Below are 21,476 nucleotides of genomic sequence, written 5' to 3'. Positions count from 1 at the left end.
AACTTTTCCTTACAAAAATAACAGCCAGCCTATGGGTCATAAGTTTGCTCACCCTGCTATAAACATTTAGAAGAGTGGCGGGGGGGGGGGGGGCGGAGTGAGGTGGGTAACTATCCATAATCCCACCACCTAGAGAAAAACTGGTTAACATTTTGGAAGATATTCTTTTAAGTTTTTTTCTGTGTGTATGTATGTTTGTGTGTATTTAGTAAAGCATTAACAGAAAATTTGAGATAATAATTATTATAAAGTTAGCCATTTCATTAATATTTTCTACTTCATGACTTTAATAGCTGGATAAACTGGATAATATACAAATGTATGAAAATCAATTTATCTAAATAATCTAATGTTGGACATTTAGGTTATTTCCAATTTCCAAGTACTATGATTACCATCATTTTTAAAAACTGCTAATTTATGGAAGAATTTGTTATTTCACTGTTGTACACGCTTTAAAAGGTCTTGGTTGAAAAATGCTAAGTGACCATTTGTTTTCCTTCTTTTGTGAATTACCCATTAATGTTAATTATCCATTAATCTATTTTGTTTATTTTCTATTGGATTATTAAGATTTTTTACATACTAATTTGGAACTGACTTAATGAAGACATTAATGCTGTCATAGGTACAAATATTTTCCCTTCAATTTTGTTGATTTTTTCAAGTCTTATTTTTTGTCGGATTTTAAATTTTTATATACTTAATCAAACTTGCCCCCGATGACTTATGATTTTGTTCCCATGCTTAAATAAAAAATCTTCCCTTTGCAGAGATAAGAATGTACATTCATATATTCTTATAGCTTTATAGTCTCGAATATATATACTAGACACTACATGTGTATGCGCATATACATACATACATATACAAACACACTAATATACAGTGTTCCTTCAAGTCCATCCCTCTTGTTTCTTGATTCCCAGTGTCTTATTTCAAACGCGAATCAACTATCATGGAAGCTAATGTCTACTTCCATTCTCAACAGCTTATTATCCATCCTTCACACTATTGCAACACTAACCTTCTCAAAACTGGAAATCTAAATGCATTTCTGTGTTACTTAAAATTCTTTTAATTAAAGGACTCTAAGAAGATAGTGGTTATGGTGATGACAGAGTTTATGAATCTCCTTGAATTCCCCCTTTTATGTGTATGTATGTGTGTGTTTATGTGTGCAAAAAAAAAGACTTATGCAGACCTGAGACTGCGTATCCTTAGAAAGTCCTGCTTTCAAAGTTGGCCCTTGTCTGATGTCTGGGAACTTTTGAGAAGGTCCCCACTACCCTAACTGATAAAGAGCGGCTCACTGACTGATACGATTGCTTGCTGTTTCTAAACTTTTTGTGCAAACATATGGTTTATTGGCTGAACCATAGGTCAACACCTGCTTTCCTTCTGGAAGCTTGGAATTTGGGTACATGCTAGGCAGACGGTGCCTAGGTAATCAGCCTCCCATAAAAACCCGGGGCGATGTCTATCTAATGAATGGCCCTGGTAGACAACTCTTCATACGTGCTGTCACAATTTGATGCAGGGGAAATTAAGTACATTCTCTCCCCTTTAGAGAGGGCTCTTGGAAGCTCTCACTGGGTTTCCGCAGGATTTCACGCCATGCGCTTTTTCCCTTTGATTTTGCTTTGTACCCTTTCGCTGTAATAAATCAGAGCCATGTGTATGAATATATGCTGAGTCCTATTAGTCTTCCTTGTGAATCATCAAACCTGGTCTTGGGATTGCCAGCACGGTGAGTATAAGTGTGTGTCTGTGTGTGATTTACAGATAGCAAACCAAACAGCGAAACTAAAATCCCATAAACGACATTTACAACAAAAGTAGATAATCAGGTATCCCCATGAGCCCCAAAATATTAGGCCAATCAATTAACAATCACAAGTCCTTCTCAGTATTAGTGCCTGTGCAGGAGGAAGCAGAGGAAAATAACAGGGAGTCTGAGACAAATCTGAGATCAGGAAAAGCCCTACATAGCCCTATATAGGTAGTCATAGCAAAATACAGTAACCGATTGGACAATATTAGCTGAAACCAGGAATACCCACTGCATTAGTGGGTCTGTATTAGAGGTTTGCAGGGAAGTCAGAGGGGCTAAAGCCTTTTAGCTCCAATGAACTCCCAAAGTTACCAGCCAAGGTGCCTCCCCAGGTCAGGGCACCACACTAAGGAGACACTACTGGGAGTGGAAGTAAACCTGAAAAGGATGGAGTCAACAGCTGAAGGAAAGCCAAAGTTCATATACATGTAGGGGAGTGGAACAGAGCCAGGCAACCTCAGAAAACAAGTTGCTGTTAAATAAACAAACAAACAAACAAAAAAGCTACCTGAAAACAAGAGGAAGCTCTGTGAAATTAGATACCTTGGACTCCATCTCTGTCTAGATGTTCAGGGAAACTAACTTCACAGATAAATCCCATACAAAGTTATTATGAGAACAAAGAGAACAAGAAGAGAACCATTCTCAACAGATGACCAAAAAGACAATAAAATGATGCAAGACACTAAAAAAAAAAAAAAAAAAAAAAAAAAAAACATAAATTAGAATTAGAAAGCTCATAAGTGAGATGTCAGAACTTGGAAAATTAGAAATTTTAAAAATCTCTTCAAAAATGAAGGCTAATTTAAAAGAAATACAAGGATGAATAAAAAAACAACAGATAATTATCTTAAAGATAGGTAAAAAGAATTATTAAAAACCAAAAATAAGGAAACAGTTAAAAATTATGAGAGAAAGGAATTACTAAAGAAGATTCAACAAAGAAAAAACAAAGATAAAGAAGAAATACTAAAAACTATAATTCAAGAAAACTCCTGAAACAAGAAAAATTTTGAACTACATATTAAATGAGCACACCATGTACCTATGAATAGTAATATAGAATGGCCAACACCAAGACATAGTCCAGTAAAATTACTGGACTTTAAAGAAAAAAAAAATCCTTTGGTCATCTAAGGAAAAAGAACAAGTGACTTGTAAGGAAAAAAACACTGAAATTATCATCAGACACTTGAGACCAAAAAGAGTAACACACTTAAGCTCCTCAAGGAAAGAAAATGTGAGCCTGTGACTGAGTTAGTTACATTGAAAGAAAATTTGTAATCGCAAAGTAAATGTCAAAATCAGAAGATATATGCATATGCAAACAACATTAACATGTAGTGCTCACTGCAATTATAAAAATTTAGAAAATGCCTAAATTCAGAAATGTTTAAGGAAATGGTGGCATTTGAACAATGGAATATTATGCAGCCATTAAGAAAACTAAGTGGTATGAGAATATCTGGGGTAGAACACAAAACAAGACTGGACCAACAACATGACTACAACCACAGGAAAGGAAGACAGCTATACATAGAAATACTACAAGAAAACTTTCTTCAAATAACATCCCATTAAAGAAAAAGTGAGAGAAAAACAGAGGGAAAAAATAGCCTTTAAGAAGTAATATGTAAAGATACAGAAGTTTATTTTATGCCGACATGTCAACTATAAAACTGCTTAAGAACATAATACATAAGCTAGAAAAATATACACAAGTACTAAGGAAATATATCAAGAGAATCAAGGCCATACTATTACGTACACATAGTATATTAATGCTTCTCTATAACATAAAGGAGACCACTACTCTAGAAATAAAGCTTTGTAGTCAGATAAACTTTTTGAGTGCCAAAATTCAGGTACAAACATAACCAAGTTAACCAAATCAGAATTAACTCATTCTTGACAAAATAATTCTTTTCTTATTGTAATTAATAATTATTAGCATTTACCAGATCTCTGTGCTCAAACAGGCTTATTAATACTTATAAAATCTATACCTAAAATATCAAAAATTTCACTGAAGACAATAAGCTTATTTAACATATACTGAAATACATTATATTTAAAATCTCACAGAAAGATCATTTTAAATGTAAGGAATCAGTAAAATACACCCACGTTTTCAACTGCTTTGAAAAAGACTGCAGTTTGAGAAGCCCAACACAGGTTAACCTATTTGTGAGCCTAAGCTGCTGAACTTGCCAAATAGTGACATGCAATTATAATCTAAGAAGTCTGTCAGCCCTGGCAGTTCTGCAGAAGCAGGAAGGCTCTTTTTCCCCTGCAGAAAACCACTGTGATCCACATAAAACTAATAGCTTCAATTCAGCTCATACACTTCAAAGTAAGATTCTAAATATATTCAGGCAATCTCATTTCTGATATGAAATTCAGTATAATGCATATTCAGTGGGACTCCCTGGTTTTATTATTTTTACTATGAAATCAATTTGATAGTTTTAAAGATTTCAAATTCTTGATCGTTCATAGAAACAAAAACAGAAAATCTTTAATTTAATCATTAGATATGCCCTATCTACTACTTTTCTCAATCATTCAGAAGCTATCTACAATAAAACTGATCAACTCAGAAACTGGGCTGAGTAACAGTATATTTGAATTAAACTGAGTCAATTTTTTGACAGACTTGAAATTTTTATGAACTGTTTAAATTTAAGGAATGAATTTTTAATACATTTGAAATATTAAATAAATTTTGAGAAATCTTTTAAAAAATTTTAATGAATACTCAATTAGCAATTGTATGGTTTGGTCAACAATAGATAAAATAAGCTATAGCAAAATCATTTGTAGGGAAAAAACTAATTAAAAAAAAAAACACTCCAAAGATTTCAATCACATTGCCAGAAAAGGGGAAACTGAAGCATGAAGAATCATGAAAACTATGACTTTCTTCACTGAGAAAACTGAGACTGCATACTTGCGCACACAGGGCCCAACTGCTATTTCTTAGCCTGTGCACTGTTTTAATAGTACTAAGGAAAATAAAATAATACGGTACAAAAAATACATAAACATTTGTTCCAGGAAAAGGGAAAAAATTAACACACTCCAGTTCAATTCCTTCACCTTCTTTAATGCTCTCCTTATTCTAAGTTGGTCCAAAACATGAAATTTGATACCCCACTCCAGGGGTTCAGAGGGTATGCAAACCTAAAGATGTTCAAACCAGTTAGGGGAAGTAAACACAACAGCTTTTTTAATGAATTAATATATTTATTCATTTGAAGTTCACAATAAAGTTCATTGTTCTCTTACCAAATATTCATTAAATTTAAGGACTTCTGTTCATTTAAAAAAAGGAACTATGCTGAACAACGTATTCAGCATCTCGTCTGGTCCTTAAAAACAACAACAACAACAAAAACCCAAAAAAACAGTTGAAAGTATATTCTCATTCCCACTTAGCAGATAAGGAAAAGGAAGCTTGAGAGTTAAGTAAATAGGCCAGGTTCACACAGCTAGCTTAACAAATAAATGCAGGACTGACTGGCAATGTAAAACTATACCAAAAGATCCTATAGAGATGCCAACTGCCCTAGCAGGAGGCAGCAGGCACATGAAAATCTCAGGTTCTGGTTTCTCTGACCTTGCACAGAGATAAGCTTTGACCATTACTACTTTCCTAAAGTAGAGATAATTTCAGTTTTACTATGCTATTAATTTTTCATTAATCAATGAAAATCCTTTGAAAATCAACCATGCAGCAACCTATCTATCACCTAGAATTTTAAAAGAAAAAATTTTAACATGAAGATGAGATAAGAATTTTGGATTCGTGCACAAAGTGACAAGAGAATACTGCAAAATTTCCGGAAGCTTAGGAGCCTCAAATCCTTTTACATTCATCTGCTCCTGAGCTAGAAAGATTCCAAAAGAAACAATGCTACAGCTATTCAAAACAGGTAAGAGTCTTAGGACCTCAAAGTCTTGGAATCTCTTTTCTCACTTGTAAAATGAGAATAACATGCACCTCACAAGCAAAGATTAAACAACAAAATGTAATATAAAGCAACGATCACAGTACCTAAATGGTAGTAAGGATTCTAGGAAAGTGATAATCTCTATCTGGAATGCTCACCAAACCTTCCCACCACCTACACCTCATTGGCAATAGTATGGTATTTGCAACATATAATGCTGGCCTAATTATACACCAGTATGGAAAGTTGAATACTATCTCATACCATACACAAGAATTAATTTGAAATGAATCATAATAGATATAAATGAGACAGGTAAAACAACAAAGCTTTATCTAAAAGAAAACTAAGAACACTATTTTTAAGATCTTGGGGAAAGCGAGATTCTTTAAGAGGACACACAAAAAAACAGCATTTTTTTTTTAAAAAAAAATGATATGCTAGACTAGATTTCATTAAATTTAAGGACTTCTGTTCATTAAAAAAAAAAGGCATTAAGAGAGTAAAAAGGCAAGCTGTAGGCTAAAAAGCATATGCAATATGCATATCCAAAAAAATGACTCCATCTGGACTATATAAGACAAATAACTCAATACAAAAAAAGAGGAAAAAACTTGGTCACTTCACAAAAGAAGGTGTATGAAAATGCACTCAAGTAATTCAACACAGAGAAATGCAAGTTAAAACTATAATGAGCACCTCTATATAACCATCAAAGTGGCCGAAATGAATAAGATAGACAATACTTGGTATTAGTGGAGCAAATGGAATATAAAATGGCACAAGCTCTTTAGAAAACTTTTGTGCAATTTTCTAAAAAGTAAAATTTGTTACCCTAAGATCTAGTGATTCCCTGACTGAAGATAAAAACATCCGTTGACAAAAATACTTGTATAAAAATATTTGCTTTATCATAACAGCTAAAAACTAGAAACAACTCACGTCCATGACCGATAGGATGGATAGTGTCACATCCATATACTGGAACACTAGGCAGTAGCAAAGCAGTATGAACTACTATTCCATGCAACAGAGCAAACATAATGAAGACTAAAAGAAACCAGACACATAAACTCTCTTAGGAAATATGAGGTAGTAGTGACTGGAAAGGGTTAAGAGGGAGTCTTCCAGCGTGCTGGAAATGTTCTCTATCTTGAGTTTGGTAGTAGTTACACAGGTATATGTATGTATATATAAAAATTCATCCAGCTCTACACTTTATATGTACTTTATCATGTGTAAGCTATATGTCAATTTTAAAAATTTAAACATTTTACACATAATAAGGCCAAGAGCAATAACTAAAACAAATGTTTTCAGGATTATTCCTTCATGCCTGGTTTTAATAAGAAAACTCTTCAGCAAGATATAATAAAAACTGAAACATAAGAATACACATGGTAGTTTCTGACCTACTTTTAGTGTTACTGAAAAGTCAGCCAGAAATTTACAAATCTAAATTTGTCATGTCTCTAATATACAAAAAAAAAAAGGAAAAAAGAAATAAAATTAGAAAATAGTCTATTTCCTTACATAGCAAGTAAGAGTTTTTACAATGATTCCAACATCTAAGGGCTTAGGCTTTATGTCTCCATTATCAAAATACAAATAACCAAAAAGAATCGCAAAAACAAAATATTGCTTCCTACATGTATAACAATATTAATACATTCTCGGTGGCAAATCAGTTATCCTCATCCACAATGCAGAAAGTGAGATTATCTCTAAAGGTTTTTTTCCAGTTCAAGGATTCTATCATTCTGACATTCAACTACACAAAAACTTTGATTAGTTCCTGAAATGCCTACCAAAATGAAAGCCAAATCTTTGGTCTGGCATTCAAAGTCCCATATCGACATTATGTTCATGCATATCTTTCCAATCTTTTCTCACATTGGCTCTAATAAAACCTATGCATCTTCCGTTCCTTATTTTTGTTCTTGTGATTTCTTCCATATAAAACATCCCTCTCCCAAAGTTCTATATCAGCCTATTAAAATCTTTGTTATCTCTAAATATATTCATCCATTCACATTAACGGAGGATCTTTTTCCATGTAAGGCACAAATCTGGACAATGGTTAAAGACAAAGAAAAGAAGATATGGTCCCAACTACAGTGTGGAAATGTAAAGAGTTAACCCTAATACTAGTTAGAATCAAGTAACTGGCAAAGAGGCCAGTTTATATTGCAGCAAAAACAGAACAAAAAGTCAAGCCTTAGACCAAGTTGAAATCCTCCTTTCAATTTTCTTTATTTTGTTCCCAGTTTTCTCTCACTGTTCTGAATCACCGTAACATTGTTTTATATCGATCACCTATATTATCATTTATATGTATATCTCTTTTATTCCTAATATATATGAAACTTGAAGACTTTTCTATGTATTTGTAATATCCATTATATTTTCCTTGAACATTATATATATACTATTCAAATAATAATTTTAAAAAGTGCTTTTCAAAAGTGAGGAGTTCCCATCTTTTATCTAATAGTAATTATGGCCAAAATGATTACAATAAAAAGTAAGGATTAAAGTAAGATACCTCACTGGAAAATTCTGTGGAGAATTTCATAGAAAGTTAGCCAAGAATTACATTTCTTGAGAAACTAAATTTATTCTTTTAGGAATTTTATAAACTAATTTTTATAAAGAAAAAATGTGACTAATTTCCCTTTATAAAAAGTTTCCCTAAATATTCCTGTATTAACCTAAAATACATGAATAAGCATGATACATTAACTATCACATACTTAAAAAAAAACAAAACTCAATTTACTCTGCACCTAAACACGCTCAACCACTCTATGTCCACTGGCCTATTTATGAATATATCTGACACAGTCTGAGCTATGCAACATTCCTATAACTACAATATCACAAAAAGATTAATATCCATGTTCTGGGCTTAACCTATTAACACTATATGTGTTTTGTTATATATAGCTATATTCTAGGAGCATGTGACTACTCAATGGCCTAAATGAACTCAAGTAAGCACTATAATCTAGCATAAATTAGCTTGTTACTTGAACATTTTAAAACACGACCATTAAAAAGTAGCTAGCTGTGTTTTCAAGTAAACTAAATGCAAATTTAAAATACTTAATTTTAAAAGCTTAAAATTCCTTATCTAAGACAATTCAAAATCTATCTTATCAACTTTATTTTGAAAAAACCCATACTGTACCTGGTTACTACCATGACCAAAAGGAGTACTTGATAAATTAGTGGTTACACTGTGCAAAATAATTTCACCACTGAGAGATCCAGAAGCAATATAGCAATCATTCCAATTATATGTTACACAAGTTACTTCATCTTTATGATCCTGAAAGAAAAAAAATGAAAGTAAGCACGGTGCCATATAACCTTCTAACAGCACATTCTCACATTTTTCTAAATTTAATGTTTTATAAATATTATCTATTTGTCAACCTAATATTTGCTTTAACATTTTCCTCAAACAACATTTAAAAACTCAAATAAGTAGGAAACAATCTGATCAACACCAAGTCTTCTCAGGGAACTGAGATCTATTTTTCACAACTATAATAATGATCAGGCACTCAGAAACAAGAGACAGAAAGGAAAGGTAATTTCTTTATGGCATTAAAGAATTCACTTCCACTGACAAGTTACATTTATTGCAAGTTGATTATTATGAGAGTCCCTACCCTTGAGAGTATTACTGCTCAATTGAGAAGACGGGACATTTAAGTTAACACGAAAACAGCAGAATGAATGCAAAATGACTGGTAGAGGCAAAGTGTCAAGAGGAAAGAGAAAGAGGCATCCTTGTGAACTGAGTTTACAGAGGAAGCTTTATGGAAGACATAAAGCTTGAGTTTAACCTTAAAGAAAGAATACGAGATAAGTTAGGAGAAGGGGAAAGACATCGGACACTACAAAGCAGAGCAAAAAACAAAAGCCCCGAAGCCAGAATGAGCAAGATATGCTTAGAGCAAGATATGAGAGATGATAGCAGCTGCTTCTATTTACTGAATAACCTACTAATTCTGGGAGCTTCATATATTATTATTATTAATCCTTAGAACAATCCTGAAGGCAAGGTTATTTTTCCATATTATAGATGAGTTAACTAAATGAGACACAGAAAGGTTAAGAAAGCCGTACAAGCCCACATAACGGCTAAGTTGCAGTGCCAGGATTCAATGCCAAATCGAACTCCAAAGCGTGTTTGCCCCCTTCTCCTAGGCTGTCTCCTACATCCAAAGGGGAATTCGCTTTGAGGAAATAAAACTGTTTTCAAACAAACTGAGTTTACAAGGACTATGCTTTCCAACATCAAATTAGGGCTATCTAGTAGGAACATAGACAAGTGATCAGAATCAGGGGTATAGTTTTTAACAGTCTAGTGTCATGTCTTAATATAAATTAACCTTTGTATCTAATAATTAGATTAATGTAATATCAAGAATAGTAACTATAAAATTCCACTTATATTACGACTTTTCCACATGGTCCTTCAAGCATGTTTGGAGGTGTCTTTATATTTTATTCCTTTGCTAAATCAAAGAAACAACTGCTACCCTGAATAAAAAATGTCTAATGAGAAGAAAAAAAGAAAGAGTAGACATTTAGTGCATTGTTTTCACTTGGGAAATTAAGAACATGAGGTTCACTACAATTTCTATGACTCTGTAAAGAAGCAGGTATGTTTTTTCAACTGTGGAAAATATATCACTCAGTGAACATTTACTAAGCACCTACCAAGTGCCAAAAATTGTGCTGTTACCAGAAAGAACACTGCAGAGAAGGGATACAAAGGTAAAAGATTAGATTTCCCACTATTACAATTAGTCAGTCCAGTACTTATCAATTTAATGAATGAAAGGATAAAGTATTCAAAAAGTTTCAAACAATAAGAGAAAAAACTACTGAGAATAATTTGAGAGCTGAGGATAGAGAAATTAGTAGAATTTTTGCCATGCAGTAAAGATGGATGGGGGGCAGGGGTAAGTGATGCTCCTAAATTGTGTGACAATATGTGACAAAACAGGTCATAGACTTCTAAACTCTTCTCAGTTTTGTACAATGTTCCCTGTTCATAGTAAGTATAGCCCTCTAAATAACTTTTAGTCAATTGCTGAATAATTTAAAAGATTAAACAATGAATAATATCTGAGTTTGCTTCTCATCTCTGTCATTACTAGTTGTTTGACTACTGAAAAAGTCCTTTAACATTTATAAGCCTGAGTTTCTCCACCTGTACATAAGAATAGTAGTACCTGCTTCATGGAGCTGAGATAAAAAGATAAACACATGTCAAGCACAGTGACTAGCATATCAAAGAACTCAATAAAAATTAATGATTTTCATTATTGGCAATTTTTCAATTTTTCTTAAGCCTCTTCAAAGTTTAGCTAATACATAAAATAATGAACTTTCATAGGTAATATTTTAAACAATTACAGGATTATATTTCAATTTAGCTAAGAGAAAACCATTCTTCTAAGTATCATTTCCCTAATAAGAATTAACTCAATGACATTAAGGTATATAACAAGATGATAACGATATCTGGTATTTGCTTCAAAATAATCTGAGGGTATGAGGATTAGAGAGTAGACGAGGGTATAGATAAAACATACCGTCTATGAGCTGATCATCACTGAAGTCAGATATGATGAATACATGTGTGTATATATATGTATGTGTACAAACAGATAAATGTTAAAAATTTTCCATGTTAAAACTTCTTTAAAAGTCACATAAAAATTAAAAATAAATGTGGACTTCCAAATATCAAAAGAACACAACAGTGAAAAGCACCATTAAAAAAAAACACACACACACACAAACAAAAAAAACCTTCATAACCCAGAGGGTTCTGTGTGGTATTTTTATTTTCTCAAACTACAAAAAGCTAACTATTTAAAGAAACACTAATTATAAACAGTAAATTATTTTAAAAATTATTTCATTACGAAGATGAAAATGCATACACAAATATACTAGACAACTAAGAAGCCAAATCCCCAACTCTATCAGATAGAGTACTATCTTCCTAAAACCACTCTCATTTTTTCACAGTGCCTTGAAAAAAAACATCTCTGCTGACAATAAACCGTATTTCAGAAAATGTGAGGTGGTTCACTAAAACAAAAGTAGAACTAAATGGGAAAAAAAAAGTTGTAAACACCAATAATATGCATTAATGACATACATGGAGGAAAAAGTAGACAAAAAAATATGTTTCTGGCTAAACGGCATCTTTATTTTCCCTAACAAATCTCACTTAATACTGAAGCATCTTATTTTTATCTTAAAAGCTCAAAATTAAAAGCAAAGTTTGGTAACTAAACACACAGTGAGATACCCATTTCTGCAAGGATTAAAAGAAAAATGCTGCTTACCTTAAGAGATCGATGAACTCTTTTTGATTTTAAATCCCAAATATTGACAGTGTTATTTAGGCCTCCGCTTACCAAATACATAGATGTGGAATTTAAACTGACACATGTCTGCTTTTGCTATTAAAGAAAAAAAGAGTTACCTTAATTTAAGAGACCAGACATGACTTTCAAGTCCCATCCAAAACTTAAGGTACTTGATAAATATCTGTTGAATTAAATGCTAAGAACATGCTAATACTTATACTAAAGATTCGCCTCTCATCATCTTCCACATGGAAACAACAGCTTGTAAGGAGTTCAAAAAGGCTTCAAGGAAATCATCCAGATTTGTGTTCTCTTCCACAGAACAGAGGTGACAGAGGCAGCTGAGGAAACACCAGCAAATCCTGGCCTCCCATCAGGGCTTACCCTTAACATCTCCCCTTAATAAAACCTGCTCTTGCACTTCCACAGAATACCTTCGAATCAACCCACAGCTCAAAAAACATTATAGGTAGAGGGAACTTTAAAGGATGTCTAAACCCTTCATTTTACAGATGAAGAAAGTTTTGTAAATAGGACAAAATATTTTCCCAAAGTCTCATAGCAAATTTCCCCTAAGGAGCCCAAGTCTCAAACATCAAGTCATCAGAACTTGACTCTATACCCTTCCTCATGTTTGTAAACACACCATCCATCCAGTTTCTCAAGATAAAAATCCAGAATTACCTTTCACTCCTCATTCTTATTTCCCCCAATCTATCATGAATTCTCTAAACCCCAATACTAAAATAAATCCCACACGGGCTCTCCTTTACCTATCGCTACTGCTTGCACTCTAATCCAAACCCTGCCAAACCACAAGAGCAGCCTCCTAACTGGTTGTCCTTCTTCTACCTCCCTGCATTCCATGCTCCACAAGTAAGGAGACCTTTATAAAATGTGAATCAGATCGTGTCTTTCTCATTTAAATATCTTCAATGGCTTCTAATCAGCCTCAGAATAAATTCCAAACTCATTAACCTGGCTTTCAAAGCCCCTTTCATCTGTCCCCTTCCCACCTCATCTGTCACCATTTTCTTCCTCACACACTAATTTTCCAGCCACATTGACCTTCTTACATTCCTTAAACATAACCAGTCTACATTTGTCCCAAGGCTTCTACACAGCTGTTCTTGCCTGGAACCTTAAATTCCCTGAACCTTGACTGAATGGCTTCTTCTGGTCAACAGATAGCAACTTAAACGCCATCTCTTCAGGAGATGTCTTTTGGCTACCTGATGTAACTTGCTATGTTGGTATCTCATTTTAGTTGTCTGCATAACTTATCACTATCTGGGTATTCCGTTTACTAGTTTGTCTGTCTTCTACCAGAATATCAGTTTTATTAGAGCAAAGAATGTATCTATGTTCAATAAATATTTATTAAATAAATGGCTAAAATATAGAGCTTATTGAGTTTTTGTTTTGTTTATTGTTTTAGTGTGTGTGTGTGTGTGTGTGTGTGTGTGTGTGTGTTTAGGCGAGGCAATCCTTAGCTGACCTCACAGATTACAAGAACATTGTCATCTTACAATCTGTTATTTTTTATTTTTTACGCCTACAGCACCTGGTCTTCATAGGTGGTCTCCCGTCTAAGTACTAACCAGGCCTGACCCTGCTTAGCTTCTGAGATCAGATGGGATTGGGCTGGTTCAGGGTGGCATGGCCGTAGGCAACTGAGTTTTTTTCACAGTGATTATCTATGAATGTCATCTATCCAGTGGTACTCATCCACAACTATGCTACAACACAGAACACAAAAGTTGTATTTTTTTTTTTCATATTTAACCTTCAGGTATGCTATGTACTTATATTAATTGTTCTCATTTCCAGTTGAATGCCACAGGGAAAAAAAAAAACAGAGAAATAAATTCCAAGACATTTTTGTGAGTTAGTCAAAAGACAAATTATGTACTTTTAGGTAAGTCGTCTCATCTTTCTGAGCCAATGCCTCTTCATCTGAGAAATGAGAGATGAAGACTAGATCTACTGTTCCTACACTGAGAGTCCATGCATCTCAAAAACATCCAGGTTCTTAAAAGGATGCAGATGGGCCTCTGCCCCTAAGGTTTCTTACAGCTCTCAAATTTTGACAATGGGTTCAGAATTACTAACACATATAAAAATATCGGGAGCACACTGCATCGATGTTTCAGTATTGTTGATATAGTTCTCTTGAAGGATCCATGCTGGGAACTGACTTTAGTCTAAACAGACCAATAAAATTTAAAATCTGGACAGTCTGCAAAAGCTATAAAAATAACCTTTAAAGAAAACAGACGAGAATGGTGTCCATCAAAGATCAATACATTAGGATTCTAATTGTCAAAAACAACTCAAATTAATCTTAAGGGCTCAGAACAAAATCTGTATCTGTAGCTGGCTACAAAAGCTGTATCTATAGCTGGCTTACCCTAATGATAGACCTTTTTTTATGTTAATATATTATTAATGTATTAATGTAGCAAATGAACTTAAATAATTAATAAAAACCATATGGTTATTATAAAAATCCTGTTCCCCAAGACATAAGCAATGGGTGCAGTTTTAAAATCTAAAAATAAGAGCTGGTCAAATTTCTAGATTACATAGTAGCCTATCATATCCATTAAAAAACTTAATACCAATCGGCCTACTTTAAAGAAGTAAAATAGTACATCAAAGAAAATGAATATGGACTTAAAGTTCTACTCTAAAAATAATGTTAGAGTAAAATAGAATCTTACTTTCCCATGTTGGAAAGGTCTAATATCTCATACGGCACATGAGTAAAAAGACTTAAGTCCTACAAAGCATAGGTTATCAATACAATAATATCTTACAAGAAATTACCAATCAAAACTACAAAAGCAATGTTTGCACAATATTTTTGTAAACAAATAAAAGCAGATTCCAATTTTAACTATAATAACCTCACTTCCATCCACCTGCATTCTGATGTGATTTCTTACCTGTGGGAAAGGGAATTAACTATAGCAACTGATACGGAATAGTCACAAAATCCTTAAAATTGTGTCACATTTGTGAATATCATCTGTTCTTTTGCGACTTTAATAACAACAAAAAGGTCCCAAAGTGGTTCTAAGGCATAATGCATAAAAGTAGCACAATGCATATCGTGGTGGAGGTGGAAATCAAAATTGTTTTGATGTTTATAGTTAAATAAGCAAATGTTTGTTGACCGCCTTTGACAAAATTTAAATTTCCAAAGATGACTAAGATATTTTGCCTGCTCTTGAAGAGTACATTTTGACTTCTATCAACCAGGGATACTTTCTGCCTCAGTTTTACTTAATTGAGCCTGAACAGACAGTGTGTCTCAAACTCCATTTTTACTCTCAGCAGACATTCTCTCTAATGGGTTTGGATTAATCCCACCAGATACCTTTAGGTAAGGACTGAGAGAAATCAAAAGTCCTTTTTAAGTTAGATGAGCTTTTAGATTCCATGTCCTGCTGTGTTCTTTCTAATTGGGCTATCTTACCTACTCCAGTGTATAAAATTAAGACAATTCATAATGATTTAGGGTCTACTATGAAAACTTTGAAACCTAAAAAAAAAAACAAACAAAAAAAACACGCTACTGACTACCTTTTTACTTAGACTTTATCCTATTTAAAAAAGAAATAGCTTTTGAGGAGTATGATTGGAAATGAGGAAGCCAGCATTATCCTGAATCAAAGAGATTAATTTACAAAACGAAAGAATAAGAAAACAATATACAGGGAACTCTACATTTAAATGTTCTGGGACCAAAGCTTATTTTGACAAAGTCATCCTGTTCCAGGAGAGTTTGGAGAGGCCCAGGCAGGCCCCTCAGTATGAGGTGAACAACAGCAAAAGCAAAAGAGATGTCTTTAGCTGATGCTCCTGAGCCCAAAATCAGCGAGGGCAGGGCTACATCATCAGGGCTCTATAGTCAAGTCAACCTCTTGACCTAAGGGAGCCTTGGTCCTAAAAAAAGGCACTCACACCAGGGAACTTTTCATAAGACAGAAAATGGAAAAACCAAGTGCCTAGTTGACAAAATCTAAGTCCTTGATTACTCTCCTAGGATCCAGTATTATTTTATCTAAAGATGTTTCAGTACTGTCTCACCTGTAAGTGTTACTGTATTATTTTGACCTTAGGTTAAGAATGTTTTTAAATACCTTTACATTTAGTTGCAAACACCATAAAATATAAGCATTAACCACCCAAGCGGAACCAAGATTTTTTTAAAGTTTTTTTAAAAATCACTTACCCCTTCACCAAGCTCTAAAAGTGGAACAGGTTTACATTTGCAACTTGAAACAACAATTTTGTCACCACTGGAAGATGCTGTCACTAGAAAGTTATCTAAATAAAGAGTTACGGAGCATAAAACAATCCATGAGCATCTCTAGCGCTAGACTATTAATATAAGAAATGTGAAGATAAAAGCAAGCACATCAACCTAAGAAGAAAAGCAAATGAACAGTTATACATTGGCTTTCGAAAATGGCTCAGGTTACTAATTGCTAAAATGAATTCTCTGTACTACCACCGCAGGCAAGAACTATCCTTTCTGGCTTTGCTATCACTTGAAAGCTATGTAACACATGTGAAATACTACTCCACTTTCAAAGCATAGGCCAGAAGGTCTAATTTTATCCTTCAAGAATAGGAGCATAAAAGCAACCTCAGCAAATATCAATCAGCTTTTTCATCTATAAACACTGTTCAAGATAGTTATTTATTTACAGGGTGCTTGCTACTCATTTAAGCTAGAAGGCAAATATCCACATTAGTCTCTATTTGCCCACTAAAAAAATAAAACCTGATATTTTCTCAGAACTACAATTTTTCTGATAGAATGCTTCAATCCTAAATATATTAAAAAATATTATAATATAGAAATATAAGTAAATGTTGTTAAATAGCAACAATTTGTTATGACAGTTTATATTAAATTAAATTAAGTTTAAATTATTTAAAATTTAATTTTAAATTATTTTAAATTAATTTAAAATTATATTTACCTTATTTGACATAAATTATAAGTAGAACAATCAGTAAACACAAAACAATGTAAGGTAGATATTTTAAAACTTAAATGATTAAATACAATAACATAACCAAAAATAAGAGTCTGATTTTGAGAGTCCTAATGAATTAAAATTTCGGAAGTTTAAATCAATGCTTGAACAAGCAGTTCTAACTGCATTCCTTTCGGATGATTTGCAAAACATTCAGATATTTTCTGAACAGACTATGGATTGTGATTTTTTAAAAAATGTAGTCACTTCACAATGAGTTTGATTAATAGAGTACCAAGGTAACTTATTTTGCTACTATAAAACAAAATCAAGGAATGATAAAGAGATAAATTTAATTCAATAAGAAAATTCATCATTTTTGCTACATATTTGCAAGAATAATTAGGTTGGGCATGAAAACTTCTAATACTTTTGTTCATGAATCAGTCATATTTTAATGCTTTGCTACTTTCATCAGTAAGCAGAATATGAATACTTTGGTATTGATAATGTCGTAAGTATTAAAACCTAATGCTACTTAAGAAATAGTGTAGAAGTTCCACAAAAGAATAACTTCTAGTATGCCAAGTATATATAATACATTTACATAAAAAGTGATGAGTACTTTCTTTATAGCCATGGTTCTCAACTCGGGGCTACTGGCATCTGGTGGGTAGAGGCCAGAAAGGCGTCTAAACATCCATCCAATGCACAGGACAGTCCCCATAACGAAGAATTATCTGGCAAAGACAAAATGTCAACAGTATGAGGCTGCAAAATCCTGATTTCAAGTTTCACTGCCTCATTTATTCTATCCACATATAGGAAGGAGAAAATGAAGACAGGGAGGGTATGAATCAGAAACCTAAAAAGCTTAGAAAAATTCACTATAATTTGCCTGTTTGGGAAATAAGACTATTTCATCACAGAAATATGAGAGTACATCGATAAGATGAGGATATTGGACAATTTTAATTTGTATCTCCTCACCCAACCTTTGCTTCTGCCTGTCTTTAATTTTCAAACCAGATCCACAAATATACAAATGTAGATATAAAAACCCACTCCAAAATCCCACCATTACCTACCTTTTCCCATTTGATTCAATAATAAACTTTTGGTAACAAAACTAATTCTATGGTCTGGATCTAGTCATTGATATTTAGATATTAATTGCAGTGTTTTTCAATGTAATGGGCTGCAATTAAAGTTTTTAGAAATCAACACAGAATATCAGTGTGCATTCATGACATACTGCTAGTAAAACTCTTGTTTCTTTTTATCTAGCTTTCATAGCCATGCAAAATATATTTCTCATGGGTTGCATACAAAAGTTCCATTGACACTGGTTGTTTAACCTAACAAAAAAGTGTTCTGTTGTTGTTTTTTTTTTAAAGGATACTATTGCTGCTCCAACACACTGAGCTGATTCCATGTGGTGATGTGTGTGGGTTGAATTTATCCACCAATGTCATAGATGAAGCATCCCATATTTTAATATCATCTCCTGATGAAGCAAATCTGAGGTTTTCCTGCATGACTGCACCTGCAAATAATATTTAAATAATTAAGGACAGACCAAAAAAAAAAAGTTAAAATGAAGCATCTAATCTAAAACAAGTGGCACTACTTGTCCACTCTTGCTCCAGAGTATGCTCACCACAAAGTAGTTGGAGTGATCTTTCTAAAATGTGAACCAGATCATTCTTAGTCTACCTTTCCCATGGCTCTCTACAAAAATTGTAATGAAATCTGACCTCCTTATCATGCCTTACAGAACCAGCCCAGGTGTAACTCTCTGACTTCTCTTCCTTGGCACTACCAGACTCAGGCCTTCGTTCTTGCCTCTGTGTCTTCAATTTGTGGCCCCTCTCTGCCTGGAATGTTCTTTTCCCAGATTTCCCTTGGTCATCTCCTTCATGTTATTCTGGTCTCAGCTCAAATATCTCCTCAGAAAAGCCTACTCTGATCACCATGGCTAAAGCAGCCCCATTGCAGTTGCCCTATATCCCATTATCCTGTTTCATTTTTTTTTCATGGCACTTCTGCTATCGGCAATTATTTTACTCACCCCTGGCATGAAAAAAACAAAGATCCTGAGGACAGAGATTTTGTCTTGTTTACCCCCAGTCTTGAAACATTCCTGACACACAGTAGGTACTCACAGATAAGTACTGGAGAGGTAACCTCTTAATCTTTTTTTAAAATGTATGATAAAGTGTAGCACTCCTGAAGATTAGAATCCAGTCACTCCAGTTTTCCCAAGTAACTCCAAAATTAGCAAATACAGCCAAACTAGATGCCACTAAGCCCCTATACCAATTCTTGGTCTACAATGCCCCCACTCATATTATTTATTCACAGTATATACAGTTCAAACATAATTCTGACAGTGACCTTACAAATTAAAGCAATCTAGAAGACAGAAAGCAAGGAAGCTGCTCTAGGGAGACACGTTAAGGGCAGTAAATAGTAATGAATGACAGGTCAGAAACAATGCTCCAAAACATATGGGAGGGAAGGGAAGGGGACCTAGAAATAAATCCTCCATACCTTCCTGAACTGTGCAAGAGTACAGCATTAATGATGTTACAGACAGGTTCCCAAGTCATCAACAAAACAACACATTTGTGTCCAGTATACCCTATTTCAAAGGACTAATTAGAGGGATAATTACAGGACCCTTTGATTCTCAAGAGACCAAAAAAAATTTTTTTAATTTATTTATAAAAAGATTAAAACATTTTAATTAGGAACGTCACTCGTGATTCATTATACTTCATTCATCACAGTGTATTTACACTGCTACTATAAACCATTACAGTCATCTGTTGCAATACAGACACAGTATCTAGACTTGGTGCTTTAACATGCTGTAATATGTGCCCTCTGGTTCCCTACTGAAGGAATAAAGTGCTGGAAAGACGATCTCTAAATCCAGTAAACATAACTGAAAGGTGTCTTCACTATTATTATACACCATTCCTGTTGAGCAGTGTGCTGTAGTGCAGTGGAAAGATCACTTAAGCTAGGTCTCAGAAAAAGTGGGTTTGAACTAAATGCCCAAGAGTTAGGTGACAGTGACTTTGGCCAAGTCATTTAATGTAGCGGGGATGGGGACCATCTGCCCACCTACATGTCTTCTGAGAACTGAGCACATTTGAGGGCAATGGATTACATCAGCCTTTCAAAGCAGGTTTTAGGGAAAGTGAGCTGTCAGGACACGAGACGGTAACAGGCGGCCATCCCCGGATTTAGAGATAGCAGCTACATGAAACAACTCAACAACAACTCTTAGTTTAAACAAATAAAAGTTCTCCAACTTTCATTGACCAAAAATGCATTTTACTTGCAGAAGACTTGCTCAGCTGGGGTTATCTTGTAAAATGCATTCAAGCGCCTACTAAACGAGTCTCGTTAGAGAGGTTTACAAAAGGAGCCAAACTGTGGAGAAGCTGCAAACTTTTCAGAGGCAGCACATCCCCCAGCGCTGCCACCAACCTACCCCAGCTGACCCGGCCACCTCTCAGGTCAGGCAGGAGGTCGTCGCTGGCAGGGAGGTCCGCGCCCCTGGCCCGCTGCTTCCAACTTCCGCGCCAAACCCGCTACTGCTCCCCTGCTCGGCAACCGTCCGGAGCACGGGACCAGCCGGGGCGCGCCGAGTCCCGGAACCTCAGACCCGCCCCCTGAGGTGGCCGGAGGCGGGCGAGGTTCGGGAATGCGCGAAAACACGGTGGGCGATGACCCGCTGACCCCAGGCCCTCCGGAACCTCACCTCTCGGCCGCGGTACACCGGGGGCCACCGCACAGCCCACTCCGGCACTCTGCTTCCGGCTCCCGCCCGGATTGTTAAACTTCGGCGGCCGGAAGTCCCACCCCAAGTGGCGTCACGTGTTGAGGCGCTGCCCTAGGCGGTGGCTTCGGATCGCTGGCTGGGCTCGGGTCTGGAGCTGACCCTGAAGCAGCGCGGGGGTCTCCGCTGGGGCTGTTACCCTGTGCCAGGGCGGGAACTGTGGATGTGGACGGCTCCCTCCACACCAGCTACGGCGCTCGGGCCACAGGCAACTACGCCTTTGTCATTCGTTTGTTGACTGCTTACTGTGTGCGAGGCACTATGGTGATGGGTTTAGCCTGGGAGTACAGGCTCCATAGAGCTTACAGTCCAATATAGGAGGCGGACGTTAAATAATTACATACTTAAATAAAAAGTGAAATTTTGACAATTGTTTTAAAAGAAAGGTACATGACGTACGAAACCCCACAATAAAGGAAATGAACGAGGATGTAGGTA

General features: G+C 35.0%; 1 protein-coding gene and 1 pseudogene across 3 annotated transcripts in view; both read right to left on the bottom strand.

Annotated features, from left to right (window-relative positions):
• NEDD1 (NEDD1 gamma-tubulin ring complex targeting factor) overlaps positions 1–21,032 on the bottom strand; it is a 43,295-nt gene extending 22,263 nt beyond the window's left edge. For 2 of the 3 annotated variants that reach the window (XM_016159399.2, XM_016159400.2), the window contains exons 1-5: positions 20,691–20,954; positions 18,588–18,731; positions 16,432–16,526; positions 12,168–12,284; positions 8,978–9,118 (exon numbers count right to left, since the gene is read on the bottom strand). In XM_016159399.2, the coding sequence (XP_016014885.2) occupies positions 8,978–9,118; positions 12,168–12,284; positions 16,432–16,526; positions 18,588–18,723 (489 nt within the window). In that variant the 5' untranslated portion in view covers positions 18,724–18,731; positions 20,691–20,954. The other variant, XM_016159401.2, reaches the window with a different exon arrangement.
• LOC118614652 lies at positions 13,744–13,862 on the bottom strand (annotated as a pseudogene).
• Positions 21,033–21,476: the final 444 nt, after the last annotated feature.

The sequence above is a fragment of the Rousettus aegyptiacus genome, unplaced genomic scaffold (genome assembly GCF_014176215.1).
Source record: "Rousettus aegyptiacus isolate mRouAeg1 unplaced genomic scaffold, mRouAeg1.p scaffold_m13_p_2, whole genome shotgun sequence".
In the NCBI taxonomy this organism is placed as follows: domain Eukaryota; kingdom Metazoa; phylum Chordata; class Mammalia; order Chiroptera; family Pteropodidae; genus Rousettus; species Rousettus aegyptiacus.
Note: the sequence above shows the minus strand (reverse complement) of the source record. Positions and strands in the feature narration are given on the sequence as shown.